We start from the raw sequence: 23,573 nt of genomic DNA on the forward strand, positions 1-23,573 counted from the left end.
TCAGTATACACTGCATATTTATTGTCCCACAGATTGAGTTAAACTCAGAATGAGAGATCTTTTATATTGCAAAACATGTGGCCATTGTTCATTCCTTAGATTATGCAAAGACTTATTCTTTGCTTTTACGTTCTCTCTGCCAGTGGCTTGGGGTTGGTACTTTCCAGAGATCTGCCTGTAGTTTATGTCTTGACCTATGATCTGATCCAGTATCTCTGTTTTGAAGCTTGTCTTCCATCCCTATGGACTATGAGCACTTGACTCCCAAGCTTCTATTGAGAATAAAATACATAATATGAAACTTTGGCCAACACCAGAGAAATATTTTTAAACTTATGATTTTGTGGAATATTTTCAGACCTATTCAAAAACTGCAAGCATACTGCAGAATTTCTGTATGCTCTACATTGTGCAAATTTAGCTTTCTACCAAATTAGGTTGGCTTTATTTTTCTCTCCATCTCTTTCTCTCTTGTTTCTCTTTGATAGTAATTTGTAAACAAGATGCCCTCTTCCCCAAATACATTGCTATGTTTGTCATAAAAGTCAGGACTGTGCAGGGTGCCTGGATGGATCAAATGGTAGAGCATGAGACTCTTGAACTCAGGGTTGTGAATTTGAGCCCCCTGTAGGGCATAGAGATTACTTTAAAAAATAAATTTTTAAAAAACCCAGATGTTTGACAAAAATACAGATTCCAGATGTTTTCTGCATCTATAACAGATCCCTCTGGCCATACCTCTGAAATCCGCATTTAAACAAGATTCTGGGAGTTGTTTCTGTGCATCGTGAATGGAAGAATTACTTTTCTAAGTTCTCTTCTTATCTTCCTGTGGGAAATCTTCCCATGTCATTTGATGGTGGGTATTGGAAAATGAAATCCTGAATTTGAAAGTTGAAGAACAAGACTCTGCTTGGGAATCCAGAAAGAACATAAAACAACCAATGATTTTATTATCCATAAATAGGCTTTTCTATCAGTTTCTGTTTGGAATTGAGAAGGATGATAAAATATGTTCTCTCTTTTTTTTTTAATGTTTATTTATTATCGAGGCAGAGAGACAGAGCATGAGCAGGTGGAGGCAGAGAGAGTGGGAGACACAGAATCTGAAGCAGGCTCCAGGCTCTGAACTGTCAGCACAGAGCCCGATGCAGGACTTAAACCCACAAATCGTGAGATCATGACAAGAGTTGTCGAGGATATATAGAAATTGGATCCATTTGTACATTCCTAGCATGTACATTTACAGGTGCCCAGGTGGTTCCATTGGTTAAGTGTCTGACTCTTGATTTCATCAGGTCATGATCTCATGGTTTGTGGGACGAAGACCCACACTGGGTTCTGTGCTGACAGCGAGGAGTTTGCTTGGAATTCTCTGTCTCCTGTTCTTCTCATTTCTCTCACTCTCTGTCTCTCAGAATAAGGAAAGAAACATTAAAAAAATAAGTATAATTACTGTGACAGAGTAAGTGCCCCCATGAGCTGTGGAGGGACAGAGTGAAGGGGAGAGAGAATCCTAAGAAGGCTCCGCACTGTCATTACAGGACTCAATCCCATGAAAACATGTCAACAGGAAAACTTATTAAATGAATGTTCATAGTAGCATCAATCATAATTGCAAAAGTGGAAACACTTTTTTCTTGACAGTGAAAAGGAATGGAGTACTGATAAGTGCTACAAACATGAATGACGTTAGGTTCAGTAAAAGAAGCCAGATACAAAAGGCCATTTATATGAAATGTCCCGAATAAGCAAAGTCCATAGAGGTGGAAAGTAGATTGGGACTGGGGTAGACTGGGGAAAGAGAAAAATGTGGCATGATTCGTATGGGGTTGGGGGAGGGGGGTGAACTCTGAATATACAGTGATCACTGAATTCCATTTTTTAATTAACACAAACCTTTCTTTTAAAGTTTTTTAAAATGTTTATTTCTGAAAGATAGAGTGTCCCACACAGAGAGGGAAACAGAATCCGAAGCAGGCTCCAGGCTCCAAGCTGTCAGCACAGAGCCCGACACGGGGCTCTAACTCAACAACTGTGAGATCATGACGTGGGCTGAAGTGGGACACTTCAACGACGCCACCCAGGCGCCCCAACACAAACATTTCTCACAGAAGTTTGTACCATTTATTATCTAATGTGACTGCCATGTGGCCACAGATTCAACAGCTTACAAATTAATACATCCTTCCACTTATGAAATAATAGAATTCTTGAGAAAATTTTTAAAATCGGGGATATTTATACTCTTTTAAAATCTTTTATTAAATGAGAGTTTTCATCTTATTAATAGTGGAACTTGTACTTTTCATCAAATGCAACCACATTGGGCTTTTGTGGTTTTTAACCATTCAATAAATATTTGAGCTGAAATTCTGTGCTCAGGAGCCAAGTGTGCAGTTCAAAGAGACATGAAATAGTGGCTAATATTAATTATATCCTAGCTCTGTGCTGCTATAGAAAGGTTAAGAAACTTACTACGTGACAGCCTTTAGAAGTTTTGCTGCTGTTAAATTTTTTTAACGTTTGTTTCCGTTTCGAGAGAGAAGGAGAGACAGTTTGCGAGCCACAGTGGGGTAGAGAGGGGAAGACAGGGAATCCAAAAGCAGGTTCCAGGCTCTAAGCTGTCAGCACAGAGCCCCACACTGAGCTCTATCCCACAAGCTGATGTCATGACCTGAGCTGAAGTTGGCCGCTTATAGCAAGCCTTTACAATTTTTTCTTTTAATTATTTAAGGTAGATGACTTAATTAACTATGTCATATGTGCAGAAGACTGCAGAAATCTTCAAGTCACAGAATTTTCTAAAGTGAGCACCTTTGTACAACTGGCACCTCAAAAGCATTCTTGCCCCCTCTTTTCACCAACTAAAAGTAGTCACTGTCCTGTCTTCTCACAGTATGGATTTGTCTTGCCTGTTTGAACTTCATCTAAATCCAGTCTTACAGTAATTCTTTTGTCTTACCTTCCTTTATGCAGCATTGGCATTTTAAGGTTTATTCATGTTGTCTGTAACTAAATCATTCTCATTGCTCAGTAGTGTTCTATTACCATACTTGGTTAAAATTTATGGAGTTGTTCTTATGGTTATTGACATTGGAGTTGTTTCTGATTTGGGATAATTATGAATACTGGTTAAGTCTTCGGGAAATATAAGTACATTTTTTATTTGATGTATATATAGAAGTGGAATTTCTGCATTGCAAGGATGGGGGCAGTGGGGTACACATATGTGCAGCTTTGGTTGATAGAAACACAATTTTCCAACATGGTTATATCTTTACCGTCACGTGAGTAACATACAAGTCTTCCATTTGCTCCACCTCCTTATCAAAACTACATATTTTCTTTTTCATTGTAGACATTCTAATGGGTGTGTAGTACCTCTTTTTAAGAATTCTTTCCACTTTACTATGTTTTAAAACACATAAAATTGGGGCGCTTGGGTGGCTCAGTCAGTCCTCAGCTCAGGCCCTAATCTCACGGTTTGTCAGTTCGAGACCCCTGTCAGGCTCTGTGCTGACAGCTCAGAGCCCGGACCCTCCTTTGGATTCTGCGTCTCCCCCTCTCTCTGCCCCTCCCATGCTCATGTTCCATCTCTCAATGATAAAAATGTTTAAAAATTTTTTTACAACACACAATTCACAGTCTTAACCACTTAACCACAGTGTACACTTACTATTCAGATTTTTGTGAAGTAAATCACCAGAACTTTTACACCTTTCATATCTGAAACTTTATTCCCATTAAATAACTCCCCATTTTCCCATTATCACAGCCACTGGTATCCACCATTCCCCTTTATGTTTCATGAATTTGACTACATTAGATACAGATTGCCTTTTTTTTGGTGACTGGCTTCTTTCAGGTAACATTGTATCATCAAGGTTCATCCATGCTGTAACATGTGATAAGTGTGGATGATACTCTATCATATCGACCGGCCATGGCGTGTTCCTCCATTCATCTGTCAGTGGACATTTGAGTTCCTTCCACCACTTGACTATTATGAGTAGCGGTGCTATGAACATGCAAATAACTGTTTTAGGCCTTGCTTTCAGTTCTTTCGGATGTATACGTTGAAGTGGAATTGTTGGATCACATGGCAGTTCTATTTTTAGTTTTTTGAGAACTTCCAGACTGTTTTCTATAGCAGTTTGACTATTTTATCATCACACCAACATATGTGGTGCTTCAAAATTTTTTTACTTTGCTGTATGATGAGTAATGTGGAGCATATTTTCATATGCTCATCATCTGTTTGATATTCTCTTGGATTGAGCTTATTCAATTCTTTGGCTGGTTTTCTATTGTGTTTTTAGTACTCACTTGGAGAAATTTCCTTATATTTTGAGTAAAAATGTTGTCAACTCTATGTATTATAAATACTTCTCCCAATGTATTACTTGCCTTTATGCCTTCTTAATCACTTGCTAGTTAATGTTTTTGAGCAACAGAAGTTCTTAATTATAATTTAATCCAAGTTATGTTATTTTTCTAAAGATTTTAAGGAATCTCTACACCTAACATGGCCTCAAATTTGCAACCCTGAGATCAAGAGTTAGCCAGACAAGCGCCTGTACAATCCAACTTCTTAACATTGTTCTTTATAATGATTAATATTAGTAATCTGTTCTATGTTGGTTTTACTTGCATCAAGGTCATGTTTTCTTCCAAAAACATTATTTTGACTTTCATATTTATATCAACGATATACCTCAAGCTACTTACATGCAGCAGGGGTCAAGATTCATATATTGCCATATACATAATGCCATTTATTGAAAATATTCCTTTTTTATTGCAGTGCCAAGTTATGTTTGTATCTCCTACACTCTCTATTTTAGTCTGTTTATCTCTTTATCTCTCATTGTATCAGTATAAGATTTATTTGCAATAGATATTAATAATCTGTAAATGAAATTGCCTTCATTCATTTTCTTGGCTCTTCCTCTTGCATTTCCATTTGAATGTTGGCACAAGATTGTCAATTTCCACACCAAACAGAATAAACTCTGATAAGATTTGCTTGGGATTACATCGAATCTGGACCTGCATTTGGGGTAAATTGGCATCATTATGGTAGTTTCTATTCCACAAACATTGTACTTCGAGGCTTACACAAGTTTAATGCTGGTCTTCCTATTTTTAGACTGCTATGAGAAAATACCAGACTGAGTGGCTTCTATACAACAATGTATTTCTCTCAGTTCTGGAGTTTGAAGTCTCGGGTTAGGATACCAGTGTATTTGGGGGAGGGTCCTCTTTTCTATCTTGTCACATGTGTCAAAGTGTTAGGGAATTCTTTGGTGTCTATGTAGTAAGAACACTAATCTCACTCATGAGAGCTTCCCCCTTTTGATTTATTTACCTCCCAAAGGTCCTACCTCGTAGTACTATCACAACTGTGATTCAATATTTAATATGTAGATTTTGTGTGGTCACAAATATTCATACCATGGCAATACTTAAACCATGGATCCTAGATCTGAATTTAGAGACTCATTATGTTTGATTTTCTAATGTTCACTGAAGGACATTTGGAGAATCTGAGAAAAGCACAGATAACCATGAATAAATAGTATTTTAGCATTTCCCAAACAACGAGTAGGTAGATCAATGTAATATTGTTTGCCTGACAACTTGAAAATTACCTGGTATAATTTTGTTTAATACAATATATTTCATTTTGTATTTGAGCTTATTTGAAAGCAAATGTATTCTATTTGGCTGTAAAAGGACATATAAATATAGAAAATATTTTTAATATAAATAATTGTGTTTAGGGGGAAGGTCCTAAAGCCAACTCTACTCAAGGGATGCCTTGGTAGCAATGATTGTTAACCATCTGGAGTGACAGAAGAAAGTGATATTGGGTAACTAACATCTTAAGAAGTTTCATCTCAAGTTTATGTCATATTATAGCAACAAAAATGGGATAATAGTTTTGCTGTTCGTTGCTCCATTTTGGTCACAGGGGTGGGCACCTTTATCTTTTACTGATTATGTGCTGATTAATGTGGTCAGTGTCTCTACTATGTAAATTTGTGATTTATGGAGGGAGTTTTAATCAGGATTGGTTGGTTTTATGTTCTGTCAACATTTTTATGTAATGTTTCGGTGTGCACTGGGACCACTTGTCAATATTTTAAATACGTTTTTAAGCCTTTGTAGCACCCCACGGGTACAATGCAGTGTGAGATAAATCAATATTTCAAATTTAATTGTTGGATTTTGCATTTACCATGTCAACCGAACCACCTTAATCTTGTGATAATATGGGTATGTTAGATCCTTGTGATCACAAGAAAGGTCACAGGAGTTTTAGGAACATTGCTTTGTATATTAATTATTCTGTCTAATAAAACTATTCACCCAAGGAAAATATCCATAACTTTCCTCAGATGATAATTTCAGGGCTGAAGTCCATTTTCAATATTGAGAGTCCTTGGTTATTTGCATCTAGTTAGATTTGTCTGTTGTGGCATTTGTTGAAGAGTTAGGATCTTTTCCAGGGCATCCTCTGTTGTCTTTTGCAATACTGTATCAACAGCGAAATGAAACAAAGACTGCTTTGATCTACTTTTACCAGTAATAACCACATACCACAGATCCCTGTTCTGTCTAGTGTTTGTTAGTCAAGTAACCTGGGATACTCTGAGTTGTGCGGACGCAGCTAGTCTAAACACTGAATAAGCTTCAACCCTTTGAGAAACAGTCATGTTTTAAAAAGACCTGAAATGCATAACATAGAACTTTAAAAACAATATCCATTACACTCAACTTTAGGTTTCTTGTTTTCTATAAATAAATGCATTCTGCTTTTCCAGGTTTTAAGAAGGGGCAGCGATGAAGAGAAAGTTCTTTGTTTGGTTCGGCAGCGTACGGGCCACCATTGTCCGACAGCCGTGATGGTGGTCCTCATCATGGTATGGGACGGCATTCCTCTCCCCATGGCCGACAGATTGTACACGGAGCTCACCGAAAATCTAAAGTCCTACAATGGTCATCCCACAGACCGAAGATGCACACTGAATGAAAAGTAATCAAATCTATTTTTTATTTCATTCCTGTTCAGATCTCTATTATATAATCTTAAATTGTTACTTAACTACCAACTACGTGTATTATATGGACAAACAGAAGGTTAGAAATTCTAAAACTAAAAATATTGAATTTTTTTTTAAGGAGAAATTTGGTTTCATAGTGAGGTGAGACCCTTTTAGGATATTCACCTTTACTTAATTATTTATAGTAATCTCAATACCCACCGTGGGGCGTTAGCTCACAATCAAGAGTCTCATGCTCCACAGACTGAGCGAGCCAGTCACCCTATACTCTTTCCTTTATAATTAATTATATCTATTTTTCTTGTGTGTCTGCATTTTAAGTAGAATTAAAGAACATTTTATATCTTGAGAGAGAGAGAATGCGCATGGTGGAGGGACAGAGGATCTGAAGCAGGCACTGCATTGACAGACTGACAGCAGTGAGCCTGACATGGGGCTCGAACTCACTAACTGTGAGATCATGACCTGAGTCAAAATCAAGAGGTCCAATGCTTAACCAATTGAGCCATCTCGGTGCCCTAAAAAATACTTTTCATTAAAATTGAGAGTGATCTCAGTCCTCCATCAATTTATAGATGAAGGTGCTGATGTCCAAAGAGCTAATGAGATACTCTGATTTTCATTTCTGATAAGGAAAGGATCCAAGGTTAAATTATAGATTTCATATTTCCTCTCCTTGGACATATTCATATGTAGATTTCTGCCTAGATTGTTGGTGTTTAATTGGATTTCCAATCGTGAAAAGCCATTTCAGTTAGAAATCGGCTTATATTAAAGGGCAGTTAGCTTTGGGTTGTGTTAAAACCAATTCCTTAGTTCTCTATACTTCTAAAATTATAGAAATCTGAAATGTTCTTTTTGAAGTATTGTCCCGCTTTATCAGTTCATTCCCTTGAAATTATCATCTTACAGTCGTACCTGCACATGTCAAGGAATTGATCCTGAGACTTGTGGAGCGTCATTTTCTTTCGGTTGCTCTTGGAGCATGTACTTCAATGGATGTAAATTTGGTAGAAGCCCAAGCCCTAGAAGATTTAGAATTGATCCAAGCTCTCCGTTACACGTAAGTGTCCTTTTTTACTTTTAAATTACACAATGAGTTTATAAATACATTCCTTCAAATGCTTTTTAAGTAGTAAACAATTAAATATTTTAAAAGTAGTGAAAAAATAGTAACAATGTATATATGTCAATCGTTTAAAATTCTCAATAAATTAGGTAAAATCTTCCCAGTCTGAACCCAAATTACCACTGTCCCTGGCTCCCTCCTCCTTCTCCCCTAACCCCAGAGACAGTCATTGTTCAAAGAACCTAGAATTTTATACCCAGCCAAAGTAGGGAAAATAAACAGAACCATTTTCCAACCTTTCAAAGACTCAGAAAGTTTACTACCCACAGAACTACTATGAAAGAATTACTAAAGGACGTAATCCAGAAAGAAGATGTATGAAACCGGAACCAATCTGTCCGGGACACGAGGCCATGGTGAGCAAAGAAATTAGTCAACCTTACTGTTAAGTTCAAATAAGCTGAGTACTTAAATTTTTTAAATTAAAATAACAACCGATAAGTATGATTCCATACTCTTATCAGCTCAAGGGTGGGTAGGCACTGGGAGGGGGTGGGGCACCTATAAGAACTAAGTGTGGTGATGTTTTATGTTTTGTTGGAGTAGAGATGATTTAGATACCAATTAACTCTAAGATCGGTGTTTTTCCATCTTTGAGCTATGACCAAGAATAAAAGAAATTTTATATTATGAACTCCTTTACAATAGATATATGCAAGTAAATAATAATAAAACGTTCAGTAAATAATACTTGTTAGAGAAGATATTAAAAACTTAATATTCAATTCAATTGTTGCTAAAGATCACTATTATTCACTAATATTTTAAATAAAATTTCACTATTCATTGCTACTTGTGATCTACTAAATTGATTTCACGGCCCACTACTGTGTCATGACCCACAGCTTGGAAAACACTGCTCTAGAATTTGTCAGAAAAACATATTTTACAATTTTTTAGATGAATTTAAATATAGTTTTTGCATTTTAAACTAGTTGTGGGTGAAAATCTTGCTAAGGAAGATTATACGTAAATCAGCAAAGGCACTTTTAAAACTGTTAGAAAACAAGATAAATAGAAAACACAAAATACAACAGCAGGAATTAATCTAATTATATCCATAATAAGATGAATATATCATCTTTCCACGAGTCTCAGAATTAATAATGATCCCTTTAAAGAGGTAAGTAGAGTAATTTAGCATTTTCTAGAGTTCTCATCTATTGCAATAAAACAAGGAAATGATTTCAGTGAGAGAACTATCATTTGCAGATAAAGCACCTTAGAAAAAATCTAATAAGTTTATATTAGGTGCACCTGGCTCGCTCAGTCTCAAGCCCCATGTTGGGTGTAGAGCCTAAATTTAAAATTCAGGAAGTGTATTAGACCTTTAGGGGAGAAAACCATTAAAAATTGCCAAAGACCGTATCTGATCATGGTGCTATGTTCAAACATAAGAATACCTGATAATCAGATGCCCACTCTCCCTTAAAATTAATCCTTTAAATTTTCTTTACAAATATTTTATGACTGTAAAATTCATGATCATTTTTATGGTCTTTATAAATAATGTGTAATAATATGTAGTGCTTAATATACAGGAATAAGCATTTCTCATTCCAGGAACTGACAGAAGGCCAGTATGAAGCTCAGCAGGCGAGAGAGTAAGGTGAAGGCATAAGAATAGTGACTCAATGCCTCTGATCTTTCAAAGGGATCTCTCAGGCTGCTTTTTGAATGATGGATTAGAGTTGTTGAAGAGTATGTTTAGTAAGTTGAGCTAGCATTAAGAATAAATGGTCCAAGGGTGCCTGGGTGGCTCACATCATGGTCCCACATTTCATAAGTTCAAGCCCCACACCGGACTCTGTGCTGACAGCTCAGAGCCTGGAGCTGGCTTTGGATTCTATGTCTCCCTCTCTCTGCCTGTCTCCCGCTTGCACTGTCTCTCTCTCTTTGTCTTGACATAAGCCATTCCTTGACATAAGGTTTCAAGATTTGAACAATGGCATTTACATTGTAAAATGATACCAATGGTCAGTTATATATAAAGTTTTTTATTTCTTTGTGCCTACTTTATTTCAACTTTTCCACACATTAAATGAGATATTTCCTGATGACCATTTACTCAGTCTGACTCTTCATATTCATTGTGAATTCATTATCTACCAGATAAAACACAATTACCTACTCCACTTAATATTTCAAGTGTTAAGAAACATAATCAAAACCCTTTCAACAGGTACTTAAATCACAATTGTGAAGTTTTCCCCAAATAAATAATTGATGGATGAATATGTATCAAGCCATATTAATATTAAGTTTCACATATGTAAGAAGAAACAGAGCAATTCAGATATATGCCAAATAGATAAAATGCTTTTTCCATGAAAGTGTCAACCTAAATCAGAGGGAAACCAAAAAAGGTTACTACCATTGGGACACCTGTGTGGCTCAGTTGGTTGAGCGTCTGACTTTAGCTCATGACATGATCTCGCAGTTCATTAGTTCAAGCCCCGTGTCACAGTAGAGTTCAAAACCCACACTGGGATCCATGCTGGTTGTGCAGCCAACTTTACTAAAAGAAAAATAATTCATTTCCTATGTTTACATTGTGTGTGGCTGTGGCTTTTATAATAATCTGATGTTTATCCACAAGAAGGTGTTACTGTGTTCTTGGCATCCATCATATCTGAAATTAAGCAGAAGCCTTGAGCCTCCTTAAGTCCTCGTCCTTGCTCTCCATTTCCCTTCCATAGTCTTCCTTGGGTGTGACTGATCACTTTATCAAGTCTTTGATTTGATTTAGAATACGGTAGTCTTGGAGAAATTGTCGAACTGGTCTTTCAACTATTGTTTCCAAAGTCTCCCTGCTATGCAGGATCCCTCATACTGTCATCAGTGACATTTTTAATGGAGACTCTTGTTATGACTGTTCTGCTTTGAGAAGTCTTCTATGTTTCTCCTATCAGTAGCTCTTGACAGTCCTACTTGATTTATTTCGAGTGCCTGGTACTTCTGAATACATATAAAATACAGATTTTGTATTAGCAACAATGAGCAGCTTACACCTGACCTCTAACACCACTTACATTTCTAATCACTTATTACATAGTTTAAAGCATAACTGACCAAGTGTTTAGATTTTATAAAAGGCAACCCATTTTACCTTCTACGGTAGCTTATAGGGTAAGTATGAATTGTGCATCTACCACCCATCAGGAATGACTTACGTTTCTTTTTCACACCTAAAACTCGTATGTGGTTATGAGACAACTTTTATGGACTGTCTTTTCCTATAGGAAAAAAACCTTGAAGACAATTTACAGAGTTTGGCAACACGATTAGCTCCAATTTATAAGCAGTATGCTCCGGTTGCTTACCAAAACCAGGTATGTTTGGGGACCATATACAATACTCGTGAACTGGTTATCTGATTTTATAGAACAACTTTAAAAATTATGTAGCCTGGAGTGCCTGGTTCACTCAGTTGGTAGAGCATGTGACTCTTGAACTCAGGGTTGTGAGTTCAATTCCCACATTCTGTGTAGATCTTACTTTAAAGAAAAACCATTTTTTTTTTAATTAAGAAAAATTAACCTGTCTTTAAACAACTTCCTATTATGACCATTGAATTCAAATTCCAGAGTGACAGAATTCTGCCTATTTCTAGAAATAGAATTTATAAATGGAGAAATGTATGATTGATTTCATACAAGAAAATTAATCAGTGCAGTATACTAAATATGTTAATAGAACAAATGGCAAAAATCACATAATCTCTCTCTATATAGACATGTGATGAACTCTAACACTTTTCATGACTAAAACAGTCAACAAACTAGAAATAGAAGGGAATTGGCCTCAAGCTGATAACAGACCATCTGTAAAAATCCACTGCTAATATCATAATAGACTGAAACATTTTTTGCTTTATATGGGGAACAAGACAAGAATATCTGATCTCAGGGCACCTGAGTGGCTGAGTCAGTTGAGCCTGACTCTTGACTTGATCTTGGGGTTTTTGTGATTGAGCCTTGAGTTGGGCTCTGAACTGACAGTATGGAGCCTGCTTGGAATTTTCTCTCTGTACCTTCTGCTCACAAATAAACTCAAAAAAATGAAAAGAATTCTACTCTCTCCATTTTTTATTAAACACTTTGCTGAACTTTCTATTAAGGACAAGTGAAAGAAATTCAAAGTTTTAAGTTTTGTGCTTGAAAGGACATTTATTTTGTCCACAAAATAAGTGAGGAGCACCTGGGTGGCTGAGTCTGTTGAGTGTCTGACTCTTGATTTTGGCTCTCGCCATGATCTCCCGGTTGGTGGTCTGACACGGGGCTCTATGCTACAGGCATTGAGCCATTGAGCTTGCTTAGGATTCTTTCTGACCCCCGCCCCCGCCCCCACTCATTCTCTCTCTCCTCTCTGAAAATAAATAAATACCTTTTTTTTTTTTTAAATGAAGGGTGCAGGAATCAGGGAGTTGTAGAAACTCCCAGCCATAAGATAAATAAGATTTGGGCACCTATTACACAGCATAGGGCCTATAATTTAATTAACAATACTATATACTTAAAAGTTTTTAAGAGGTCTTCATTTATCACTATACACATGAGATCAACCTGATTCTGTTAAAGGACTGAGATATTACCAGCCTATGGCAAGTCTTTTGCAAGACACACATGTACAGTCATCATAAGTTGGAAAATACGTGTAAACATCTTTTAAATATCTTTGGGAGGCCAGGGGAGGGGTAGAGACAGGATCCAAAGTGGGCTCTACACTGAGAGCAGAGAGCCCAATGCAGGGCTCCAACTCCGGAACCATGAGATCATGATCTGATCCAATGTTGGGTGCTTAACTGACTGAGCCACCCAGACGCCCCAGAATTTCATGCCATTTTAAGGCTCAATAGTTTTTCGTTGTGTGTAGACACCGAGGTGCCCCGATATTTTTTATCTCAAACATAACCAGAGATGTGATCTATATTTCTTAAATCTTTATTTGTATTGTCATGAATAACGTGTTTTCTGTTACATCGTAACCTTTCATTTTAAAAAGAGTTATAGGGACACATGGGTGGTTCAGTTGGTTAAGCGTCTGACTCTTTATCTCAGCTTCAGTCTTCATCTCAGGGTCTTAAGTTGGATCCCTGCCGGGAGCCTACTTTAAAGACTTTATAATAATAAATTAAGTTGTATATTCATTTTCTGTACTTGCTTATGAATATATGTATATCTATCAAGAGACCTTGAGAACTCTTCCCAAATAATTACTGCACTATGTTAGTCTCTCTTCCTAATGGAATAAATTAGGCTTGTTCTGCTTGTGTATTCACAACCAGCAGGTAATTTTAACACCCTACCATCAGTCACAGCCAAGAATTTTCGTTTTACATTATGTCCCATCTGACTCTCCTGAATGTTTCTGAACTACACATCCACTGCTTGAACACAGTACAGTCAGAAATCTTTGAAATTATTACAAATTGTGATTAGTTTAAGACCGTGGTCAGGAAGTGACTTTTACTCTTCCCTGAAGGTGATTCTTTCTCTCTCTTACACTGTGTGTCACACATTTCTTTTTTAGGTAGAATATGAACATGTTGCCCGAGAATGTCGGCTTGGCAGCAAAGAAGGTCGTCCTTTCTCTGGTGTCACTGCTTGCCTAGACTTCTGTGCTCATCCCCACAGGGACATTCACAACATGAATAATGGAAGCACTGTGGTATGTACCTAGGTGGCTTTTGATTCTAAAAGCTCTCGCTGTGTGCTTAGGCTAAGTTCCTTAAATATGATTAAAGTTAAAAATCTGATTTTAGGGGCACCCAGGCACATGATGCTTGTTCTCAAGGTCATATAACATTTTTTGCATATCATTCCTCTCCAGTGTCTTTGACTATAGTCTTTGAGATAAATGTTATTCTCAAAGTTGAAATAGTAGAAATCTTTCCAGGTGAATTGTGGCCAGAGTGTGGTTCATTGTCTTGTGCTTCTCTTGTGTGTCATTCAGTGTGGCCTCGTCTCCACTGCTTTGCTGCTCATGCAGTGAGGCTCATATCTAAAACTTGGCCTGACTCCAACGGTCCACATTTCTGAAACCCTGGAATCTTGACATTCAGCTACCAACTCACTTGCCTCCGTGTCTGCTGCCTCAGTGTTTCTTCTTAGTGTCCCTGTGAACCAGTGGACTGATTAAACACTTACTGATGCAAGAGTCTAATTTTTAACATGGTTATTTTAAAATTATTCACAAATTATACCCAGGAAACTTCCAGTGTTTCAAGTCTTGTGGCAAATGTGACTACAGATATTGAGAGAATAAAATGTTAAGCTTATCTTCCTTTACCATCTGTATTCATCAAGTTCTATCAACCTTACAATCTGGAAATTTATCATAATTAATCCCCCTCTACCCAACGAAAGTTTCATTACTTAAATGGTTAAGAAATAGGGTAATATAGAGGTTAAATAATATTTTAATAGTTCATATTTAATATGAAGGGTATGGACAATCCAGCAATCATTCCTTAATTTGGGCAGTGGAGAGTAACATGGAATGTGACCAAAAGATTTAGTATTTAAAATATTGTAGGAGTGCCTGACTGGCTCAGTCAGTAGAGCATGCAACTGTTGATTTCTGTGTTTACTTGGTTTCTTTTGTTTGTTTGGTAAGTTGGGCTTTCTTGTTTTTATGGGAGAGGGGCAGAGAAAGAGGAGAGAGAATCCAAGCAGGCTGTGCACTGTCAGTGCATAGCCCAGTGGGGGGCTTGAACCCATGAACTGTGAGAGCATGACCTGAGCCAAAGTTGGATGCTTAACCATTAGAGCCACCCAGGCCCCAGGTACTCAGGTAGAGTTTACTTTTTAAAAGTATTTAAACAGGATGCCCTGTAGGCTCAGTCAGTGAAACATCTGACCCTTGGTTTTGGCTCAGGTCCTGATTTCACGCCTGTGTGTTCAAGCCCCACATTGGGCTCCGCACTAGCAGTGCAAACCCTGTTTGCAATACTGTCTCCCTATCTCTCTCCCCGTACCTTGCTACCTTGCTCGCTCATGCTCTCTCTCTCACTCTCTCTGGAAAATAAATAAACATTAAAAATATTATAAAACACATAAATGTGTATAATATAATCAACTTGATAATTTACTGGAATTGAAGAGGTTTGAGTGGCTTGATATATATTAGTTATACAATAATATACTAGCAGCAACCAGTGGAAAGTGGAATGGGAATACAGATCCCTTTCACAGTGGCAACAATTCGAAGGTAGAAATAACTGATGAACGTGCAGGACCTATTTCATGTTTTCTTTCTGTCAGGTTTGTACTTTAACACGAGAAGATAACCGCTCCTTGGGGGTTATTCCTCAAGATGAGCAGCTTCATGTGCTACCGCTCTACAAACTCTCAGACACAGATGAGTTTGGCTCTAGTGAAGGAATGGAAGCCAAGATCAAATCTGGGGCCATCGAGGTGCTCACACCCCGCCGTAGAAAAAGAACACGTTTCACTCAGCCCATTCCTCGTTCTGGGAAGAAGAGGGCAGCAATGATGACAGAAGTTCTTGCACATAAGATAAGAGCTGTGGAGAAGAAATTCATTCCTCGAATCAAGCGGAAGAATAACTCGACCACAAACAATAACAAAGCTTCATCGCTGTCGCTCATAGGTGAGGCCTGTGGACGCTGCTGAGTCTCAGTGCACAACTCCCACTAGCCAAAGTGCTGGGACATTCCTTTGCATCCTATTTCCCTTCTCCTTTATCCTTGCTGCTCTCTTAGGAACGAGGCATTATAAGAACAAAACAAAGCAAAAAACAACTTTAGATCAGATGTTAATTCAATTAGGTAATTATTCTTAAATCTCATTTGTTTTTAATACGTATTGGTATGACACTGAACATATACACGTACACAATTTCTACGTACTTGCCAAAACTAAGTGTCACCAAAAAAGTGACCCATCAGTATTTCTTGGTATTTTGTCTATTTATGCTTTAGAAAAAAAATACATATACCTGTTTTTTCTTGTTTGGTCTCCATCTGCTTTGAAACCCTACTCCTTCTCGGAATATGGGAAATGACATCGCCCTCTTGAAGTCTTCCTTGGTCACAGTTAGCATCAGTATAAGTAATCCATGTTGGATGTGGAGATTACTTAAAAAGAAAATCTTAAAAAAAAAAAAAAGAAATGGTGTATGATGTGACTCAAACCCAATATTCTGCTTACTGGGTTGAACTAGAAAAGAGACAGAACAGAAAAGTGGGATCATGGTATAAAGATGCTACATCCTAAGAGTTCAGGTAAGCTTGGACGAGACTGACTCATGAGGACATGAGAAATGTGTGGTTCTGGACCTGTTTTCAGGGTAGAAGTCAACAGCATTTCTGAAAAATCTGGAGTGTGCACAAAAAGAAGTGTCAGTGTTTATCCTGGTGTTATTGGTCTGAATTGACCAATAATGATGGGAAAAATCACCAACTGTCTATACAGAGGGAGATCAGAGCTCACTTTTGGATCTGTCAAGTATAAGACACCTGTCAGACAACGTTTAGATAAACAGTTGAGTAAGAGTGTAGTTCAAAGAAGAGATTTAGGGTTAGGGTATAACTTAGGAAGTCAGCTGTGTAGAGATAGAATTTCAAAGCCTGAGAGTGAATGAAATCACTCTCAGAGATTGAAGAAATCCTGGGAATTCCCAATATACACAGGCTTCAGAGATGAAGACAGTCTTGGAAGTTCTGGTGAGGCATTAATGGAATTCCAAGAGTGTACGTAGTGTTTCAAGGAGGGAGTGACCAACCATGTCAAATGCTGCTCTGTGTCAGGTGCGCTGAAAACTGAGGTTTCACTCTGAGTTTGGCGGTGGGGTGTGGGGGGGAGTTCAGCAGACTCAGTAGTGAAAATGAAGGAAGTCGGTTGATGGTGAATGGGAGAGAAATGGAGAGATTCTTCTGGTGGTTATAAAGGGGATCAGTTGAATGCAGTGAAGTTTAAAGGGTTGAGAGGTTTTTACTTTAAATGGAAAAATGTTTTAAAGGTATAAAGTGAGTGAATTATTATTAACGAATCCCACTGCTCCCAATTTAAAACATTTTTAATACATAATAATTCTTTTTTCATCTATATCCTTATCCACACACCACCCCTTTCAATTTTCTTAATAATAAATTGCAGGGGCGCCTGGGGTGGCCCAGTCAGTTGGGCATCCAACTTCAGCTCAGGTCATGGTCTTGCAGTTTGTGGGTTTGAGGCCCAGGTCAGGCTCTATGCTGACAGCTCAGAGCCTGGAGCCTGCTTCAGATTCTGTGTCTCCCTTTCTCTCTGCCCCTCCCCCACTCATGCTGTTTCTCTCTGTCTCAATAATAAATAAGCATAAAAAATTAAAAATAATAATAATAAATTGCAGAACTCAAATCATATTATATTCATTTTGTTTTTGTTTAAATCATTACCAACAGGGTCACACATTACAGATAGTTGATATGTCCCCTATACCTTTTTTTCTATAAAGCTTGCTTTTCTTACCGTTCTTTTCTCCTTTTTTTCATATAGCCAAAAGCATTGTCCTATAGAGACAAATTCAGCTTCAATTTTAAAAATAGTATTTCAAGACCACTATCCGACCAGTCTTGTTTCTCACATCAGGAAATATATAGTGTCTGATGATACCTCTTTTTTTGTGATGTTAAGACTGATTCATGGTCAAGGTGTTAATGGGATTTAGTGTTCGTAACATTTCCTATGAGCTTTTAACCTAAACATTGTAGAAACACTTACTATAATATTTTCTATATTCTTTTTTAACATGTATTTATTGTTGAGAGAAAGAGAGAGACAGACCACAAGCAGGGAAGGGGAGCAGAAAGACAGGAAAACATAGAATCTGAAGCAGGCTCCACAATCTGAGCTGTTGGCACAGAGCCTGACTCATGACTCAATCCCATAAACCATGAGATAATGACCTGAGCCAACGTCCTACATTTAGCTGACTGAGCCACCCTGGCGCCCCCATATTCTATATTCTTTATTCCAGGATGAGCCACCGGGTCCACCAAATTATAACCCAAAAAATCCTCCAATTATCCTATCTTGGATGAGTAGAAAATCCATCATGCTGGCTTCTCAACTTTTTGTCTTGACCCTGATTGTCTTTTCCTTAGCTTCCAACAAGATGTTCCAGGCTTGTCTTATGGAACCCTGCCCCATATGTAAATTCAGCCATGTCTCCAAGGAGACTAAAGTAGAAATAAATAATACACCATGAATTTGTATTCATCTTTACCCAGCTATAGAATTACAGGGTATTCCTTAACTTGATTTTTTTCATATTTGCAATAAAGATTTGCTTTTTTTTTTTTTATAAGACAAAAGAGCATTTATACAATGCTAGGAAAGATACAATAGAGAGATTTTGAAGAGGCAAGGCAGAGAGAATTAGCAGAAGTTTTTTGCATGTACCTCCATTTAACAGACCCTTACTTTGGATTTATTTTATGATTCATATACTTGGTTGCATGCTGCCTATAAACAGCATTTCTATCATGTTTATCTTAGTGTCATTCCCCAGTAGCATCTTTATGTTCTGTGTTTTTAATGCTATATACCCTGACAGGGCGCCTGGGTGGCTCAGTTGGTTAAGTGTCCAATTCTTAATTTCAGCTTAGGTCATGATCTCATGCACACATACTCTCTCTTTCTCCATTTATTAACTTTACAAAAAAATGAGATAATACATACCCAATATTAGTAGCCCAATATTAGCTTTCTAACCCTGTGTCCTTTAGTAATCTTACCCATAAGCACTTTTTTCTTAGTGTTTTAATTTTTTATTAGAGCAAGAATGGCATCAGGAGCAGAGCAGAATGGGGGGGCGGGGGACAAGACAGGGAATCCCATATAGGCACCACCCTTTTAGCACAGGGACTTGACCTCCAACTGTGAGATTGATTGTATCTGAGCCAAAAGCAAGAATTAGATGCTTAAATGACTGAGCCACCCAGGTGCCCCTTCAACTAAAACATCTTCTGTGACTTCTTTTTGCCTAATACTTCACTTTGCCAGTTATGATGTTACTTTTTTGAAAATGAGATCATGCACTAATCTCTTTGGGTTGAAATATTGTTCTGTACCATCATGTTTCCGTCACCTACGCTGTATTCCAATGTATGATTTCAATGTTTGCTTAATATTTTTACAATTTTTTTAACATTTATTTATTTTTCGAGAGACAGAGAGAGAGACAGGGTGATCAGGGTAGGGGAATAGAGAGGGAGACACAGAATTCGAAGCAGGCTCCAGGCTCTGAGCTGTAGCACAGAGCCCAATGCGGGGCTTGAACCCACAAACCATGAGATCATGACCTGGGCCAAAGTCGGACGCTTAACTGACTGAGCCACCCAGGCGCCCCTAATTTCTTAGTATTTTAATCAGTGGGCATCCTACTGGCCAACTCTGTGCCTAGGGAAGCATTCTTTAAGGAAATGTGTTGGTTGAAAAAGCATACCAAACTGCATGCAATTTTTAAGGCAAGCTTGTGTGTTTGTCCTAAAGTAAATAGGAAAAAAGTGGCCAACACTGCCATCATCAATGTTTTGTCACGTATTTCTCTTTAAAGTACTCCTTAAAGCCAACTACCTAAAGTAGTTTGTACTTACCTTCGCATTTGGTATCCTTTTTTCTGTTTAGGGAATAAAACCGAAGCCTTGCAACTTGAAATAAAAAATGAAAATGAACCCCATTTTATCTTCAAAGGTTCGGACAACACTAAAACCTATTCATTGACCCCATCCATTCCTCACGCGTGGAAAGAGGCAAACATACCTCCAGGTCTCTCCTGGTCCCCTAAGACTGTGTTGGCCACAACAGCTCCTTTTAAGAACGATGCGTCGACAGTTTCCTACGGGTTTTCAGAAAGAAGTAGCAATCCTCACTGCACAATGCCTTCTGCCAGACACGGTGGTGCTAATGCAGCTGCGGGGGAAGGCGCTGGAATTGCACAGCCTGGTGAAATGGTTCCTCTTCCCACCTTGTCTACTCCCATGACTGATTCCTTGGTTTATTCTGAGCCTCCCACTGGTCCATCTGAACATCTAACTTCTAATCATCCAAGCCAGCAACCCCCATTCACCGCATCTCCTCATGGCCTTGCGTCCTCTCTGGTGGAAGAAGATGAGCCACACTCTGAAGTAGATGAGCCTCTCTCAGATGACCCCCTCTCAGACGACCCCCTGTCACCTGCTGAGGAGAAATTGCCCCACATAGATGAGTACTGGTCAGACAGTGAGCACATTTTCTTGGATGCCAACATTGGCGGGGTGGCGATAGCGCCCGCTCACGGCTCCGTTTTGATCGAGTGCGCCCGGCGAGAGCTGCATGCCACGACTCCTGTCGAACACCCAAACCGGAACCATCCCACACGCCTCTCCCTTGTCTTCTACCAGCACAAAAACCTGAACAAGCCCCAACATGGATTTGAACTAAACAAAATTAAGTTTGAGGCGAAAGAAGCTAAGAATAAGAAAACTAAGGCCTCCGAGCAGAAAGACCAGGCAGCTACTGAGGGTCCTGAAATGTCCCCCGAAGTTAATGAATTGAACCAAATTCCTTCTCACAAAGCATTAACGTTAACCCATGACAATATTGTCACAGTGTCCCCCTATGCTCTCACACATGTTGCAGGGCCCTACAACCATTGGGTCTGAAAGCTTTTCTCCCCTTCTTAATGCCTTTGCTAGTTTTGTGTATTTTTTCAAGGTGCTGTTAAAAGAAAGTCATGTTGTCGTTTACTTATATCTTCATCTCACCCATTTGAAGGCTGAGGTAACAAAAAAAAATGGGGTGGGTATTTCTTAACTGTGACTATATTTTGACAATTGGTAGAAGGTGCACATTTTAAACAAAAATAAAAGTTTTATAGTTTTCAATACATAAAGAAATGTTTTGGTTAGGTGTTAACCTTGGTAGAATCACTCAGTTTGGTGCTTTAAATTAAGTCTGTTTACTATGAAACAAGAGTCATTTTTAGAGGATTTTAACAGGTTCATGTGCTATGGTGTAAAGTCAAGACACAGTGTTGAATGAACTCTACACAGCTTCTGGTGCTTACCCACATCAACAGTTAAAAATAAGCTGCATTAGTTTTTCATGGTGCCATTGTTCCAACATCTTCCAATCATTGCTAGAAAATCGGCATATTCCTTTGAAATAAACCAATGAAATGTTTTCTCCCAAAATATCTCTCCTGTATAAAATAATTCATTATTGTTAATAATGGTTGGAGGCTGTTCATAAATTGTAAATATATATTTTAAAAGCACTTTCTATTTTTAAAAGTAACTTGAAATAGTATAAGAATCCTATTGTCTATTGTTTATGCATATTTGCATACAAGAGAAATCATATATTGCTGTGTAGAGTTCCATCTTGTTAACTGAATATGTATTCTAATCATGTATATGGTTTGTTGTGTTCTTTTTTTTTTAATGTGTCCTTTCTCCTGCAAATATTAGCTACTCATAAAATAGAACATGCAAAAATTGTTAATTTTTTCTAAAATCGGAATTAGGACGCGTATCACCAATATCGATTAACATTTTATTTGGAGCTAAGTAAGAGTGCTCTCTTCTGATTTATCAAGCAACAGCGGCCCCAATTTACTTTCCCTCCAGCTTTCTCAATATAATCAGAAAGGTTTTTCCAAAAGGAGATGGGACATAGTGGGATTCAGAAGAGTCAAATGCTTCTAAAGTTTCAAGGTGATCAAATACAAAAATGAAGTAGCAAAAACCCTACCCATCCCAATTGCCTTATTTGTTCCGAAAGTCATTCTGGTACAGAATAAGAATTAAAACTCCCATAGAAATCTCTTGAAAACAAATTCCATATCCACACATCCCAAATAGTAGGAGTGCTAATGCCCATTAATACTAATCCAAAGTAATCAATTTAAGCATATTCGTTCTAGGAAAATGAAAACTCATCTTTGATAACTGCCTATGTTCTAAGTAACAGGAAGATAGGCATTCCATTTATGTTAACCTTTCCTTTATATTTTCCCATTATTTTATTGGCTCATTTTATAGCAAAACAAAACGGATTGCCCAAACAAAACGTTTAGAACAAGAAATTTCAATGAAATACTTGATTCTGTTAAAACGCAGAGGTGCTATAACATTCAAAGTGTCAGATTCCTTGGGGGTGTGGAAAACCTAATTAATGGTGCTTCTCCCTTGGAAATGCCATAGGAAGCCCACAACTGCTAACACTCAACAATTTTGGTGCAAAAGCAAACAGTTCCAGCAAGCTCTTTAAAGAAAAAACTCATTGTAACTTATATTAAAATAATATATGGTGCAAAGTATCAGTTTCAAGCTTTGACTAATCCAAGTAAAGGAATATGAAGGGATTGTATATATAAGGTATTCATTGGTAGACCATTATCTTGTACAAGTAGATTTCTGCTTCTTGAATATGTAAAATAGGGTGATTCATTGACTTGTTTTAGTATTTTGTGTGCCTTAGATTTCTGTTTTAAAACATGTATATTTTTGTGAGCCTAAGGTTTCTTATACATAAAGTATATAAATAAGTGATTGTTTATTGTTTCTGCTGCTTCATTAAGATATTTACTAGTATTAGACTATCAGGAATATGCCCTTGTGATATTTCATTTTAGATATTAGGCCATAGCTCCCACTAGAAATTATTTCATCGCCGGATTTGATGGGTCAAGTTTTAACACCATTTATCCATCCACCCATCTTCTTTCCATTCAACACCTACTGAATGTCTGCAGAATTTAAATGTTAGCTTTTGATTTTCTTTGAATCACCACCCATGACAAAGTAAACTTGGAAGAATTAGAATCCTAAAAGATGCTTTTATCCGTGTTTTTCAAAGAAACAGCAAGTTTCCTTCAAAAGAATCCGTCATAATTTATCTGCAGCAAGTCCAATCCATGTCACTAACTTTGAATAAGTTTCTTTGACCACTGAGGGTTGTGAAGTTGGCTGCAGTTGCCCCAAAAACGTATATGAAAATATCCCTTCTCAACTAAAATGTTTTCTGTTCCTTTTTTATTAACACCATCTATGGTCTTCATAAGTTTAAATTAATGGTTCACCATCCCTTTGTCTGCCCTGTGACTTTTTTTTAAGCTCATGCTTATCCAGTGTTCTACAGCATTGTGATTGTATATGCTAGCAACACTGCTTTCAGAATGCTCTTAGGAAGCAAGGAAATAAATTTGTTTGAAATGACACTTTCACTCTGAAAACTGATCATCTAACACTATTTCTACACCTCATGTTTAACTGTCATGATCACCTTTTGCTTACCTCTCTTCACTCAAATTGAGTTTTTCAATCTTCTGCCTTTGTTCATGGTATGATCATTGAATTCATTGGTACATGATCCCCATATTTTACA

General features: G+C 37.6%; 1 protein-coding gene across 5 annotated transcripts in view; it reads left to right on the top strand.

Moving 5' to 3' along the window:
• Positions 1-20,999, top strand: part of TET1 (tet methylcytosine dioxygenase 1) — a 117,041-nt gene extending 96,042 nt beyond the window's left edge. For all 5 annotated transcript variants that reach the window (XM_029931787.1, XM_029931789.1, XM_029931790.1 and 2 more), the window contains 7 exons: positions 6,831-7,042; positions 7,983-8,133; positions 8,469-8,555; positions 11,442-11,531; positions 13,732-13,869; positions 15,465-15,813; positions 19,833-20,999. In XM_029931787.1, coding sequence (XP_029787647.1) covers positions 6,831-7,042; positions 7,983-8,133; positions 8,469-8,555; positions 11,442-11,531; positions 13,732-13,869; positions 15,465-15,813; positions 19,833-20,848 — 2,043 coding nt within the window. In that variant the 3' untranslated portion in view covers positions 20,849-20,999. The remainder of the gene's footprint in view (positions 1-6,830; positions 7,043-7,982; positions 8,134-8,468; positions 8,556-11,441; positions 11,532-13,731; positions 13,870-15,464; positions 15,814-19,832) is intronic.
• Positions 21,000-23,573: the final 2,574 nt, after the last annotated feature.

This window comes from Suricata suricatta, chromosome 2, assembly GCF_006229205.1.
Source record: "Suricata suricatta isolate VVHF042 chromosome 2, meerkat_22Aug2017_6uvM2_HiC, whole genome shotgun sequence".
NCBI classification, from domain to species: Eukaryota; Metazoa; Chordata; class Mammalia; order Carnivora; family Herpestidae; genus Suricata; species Suricata suricatta.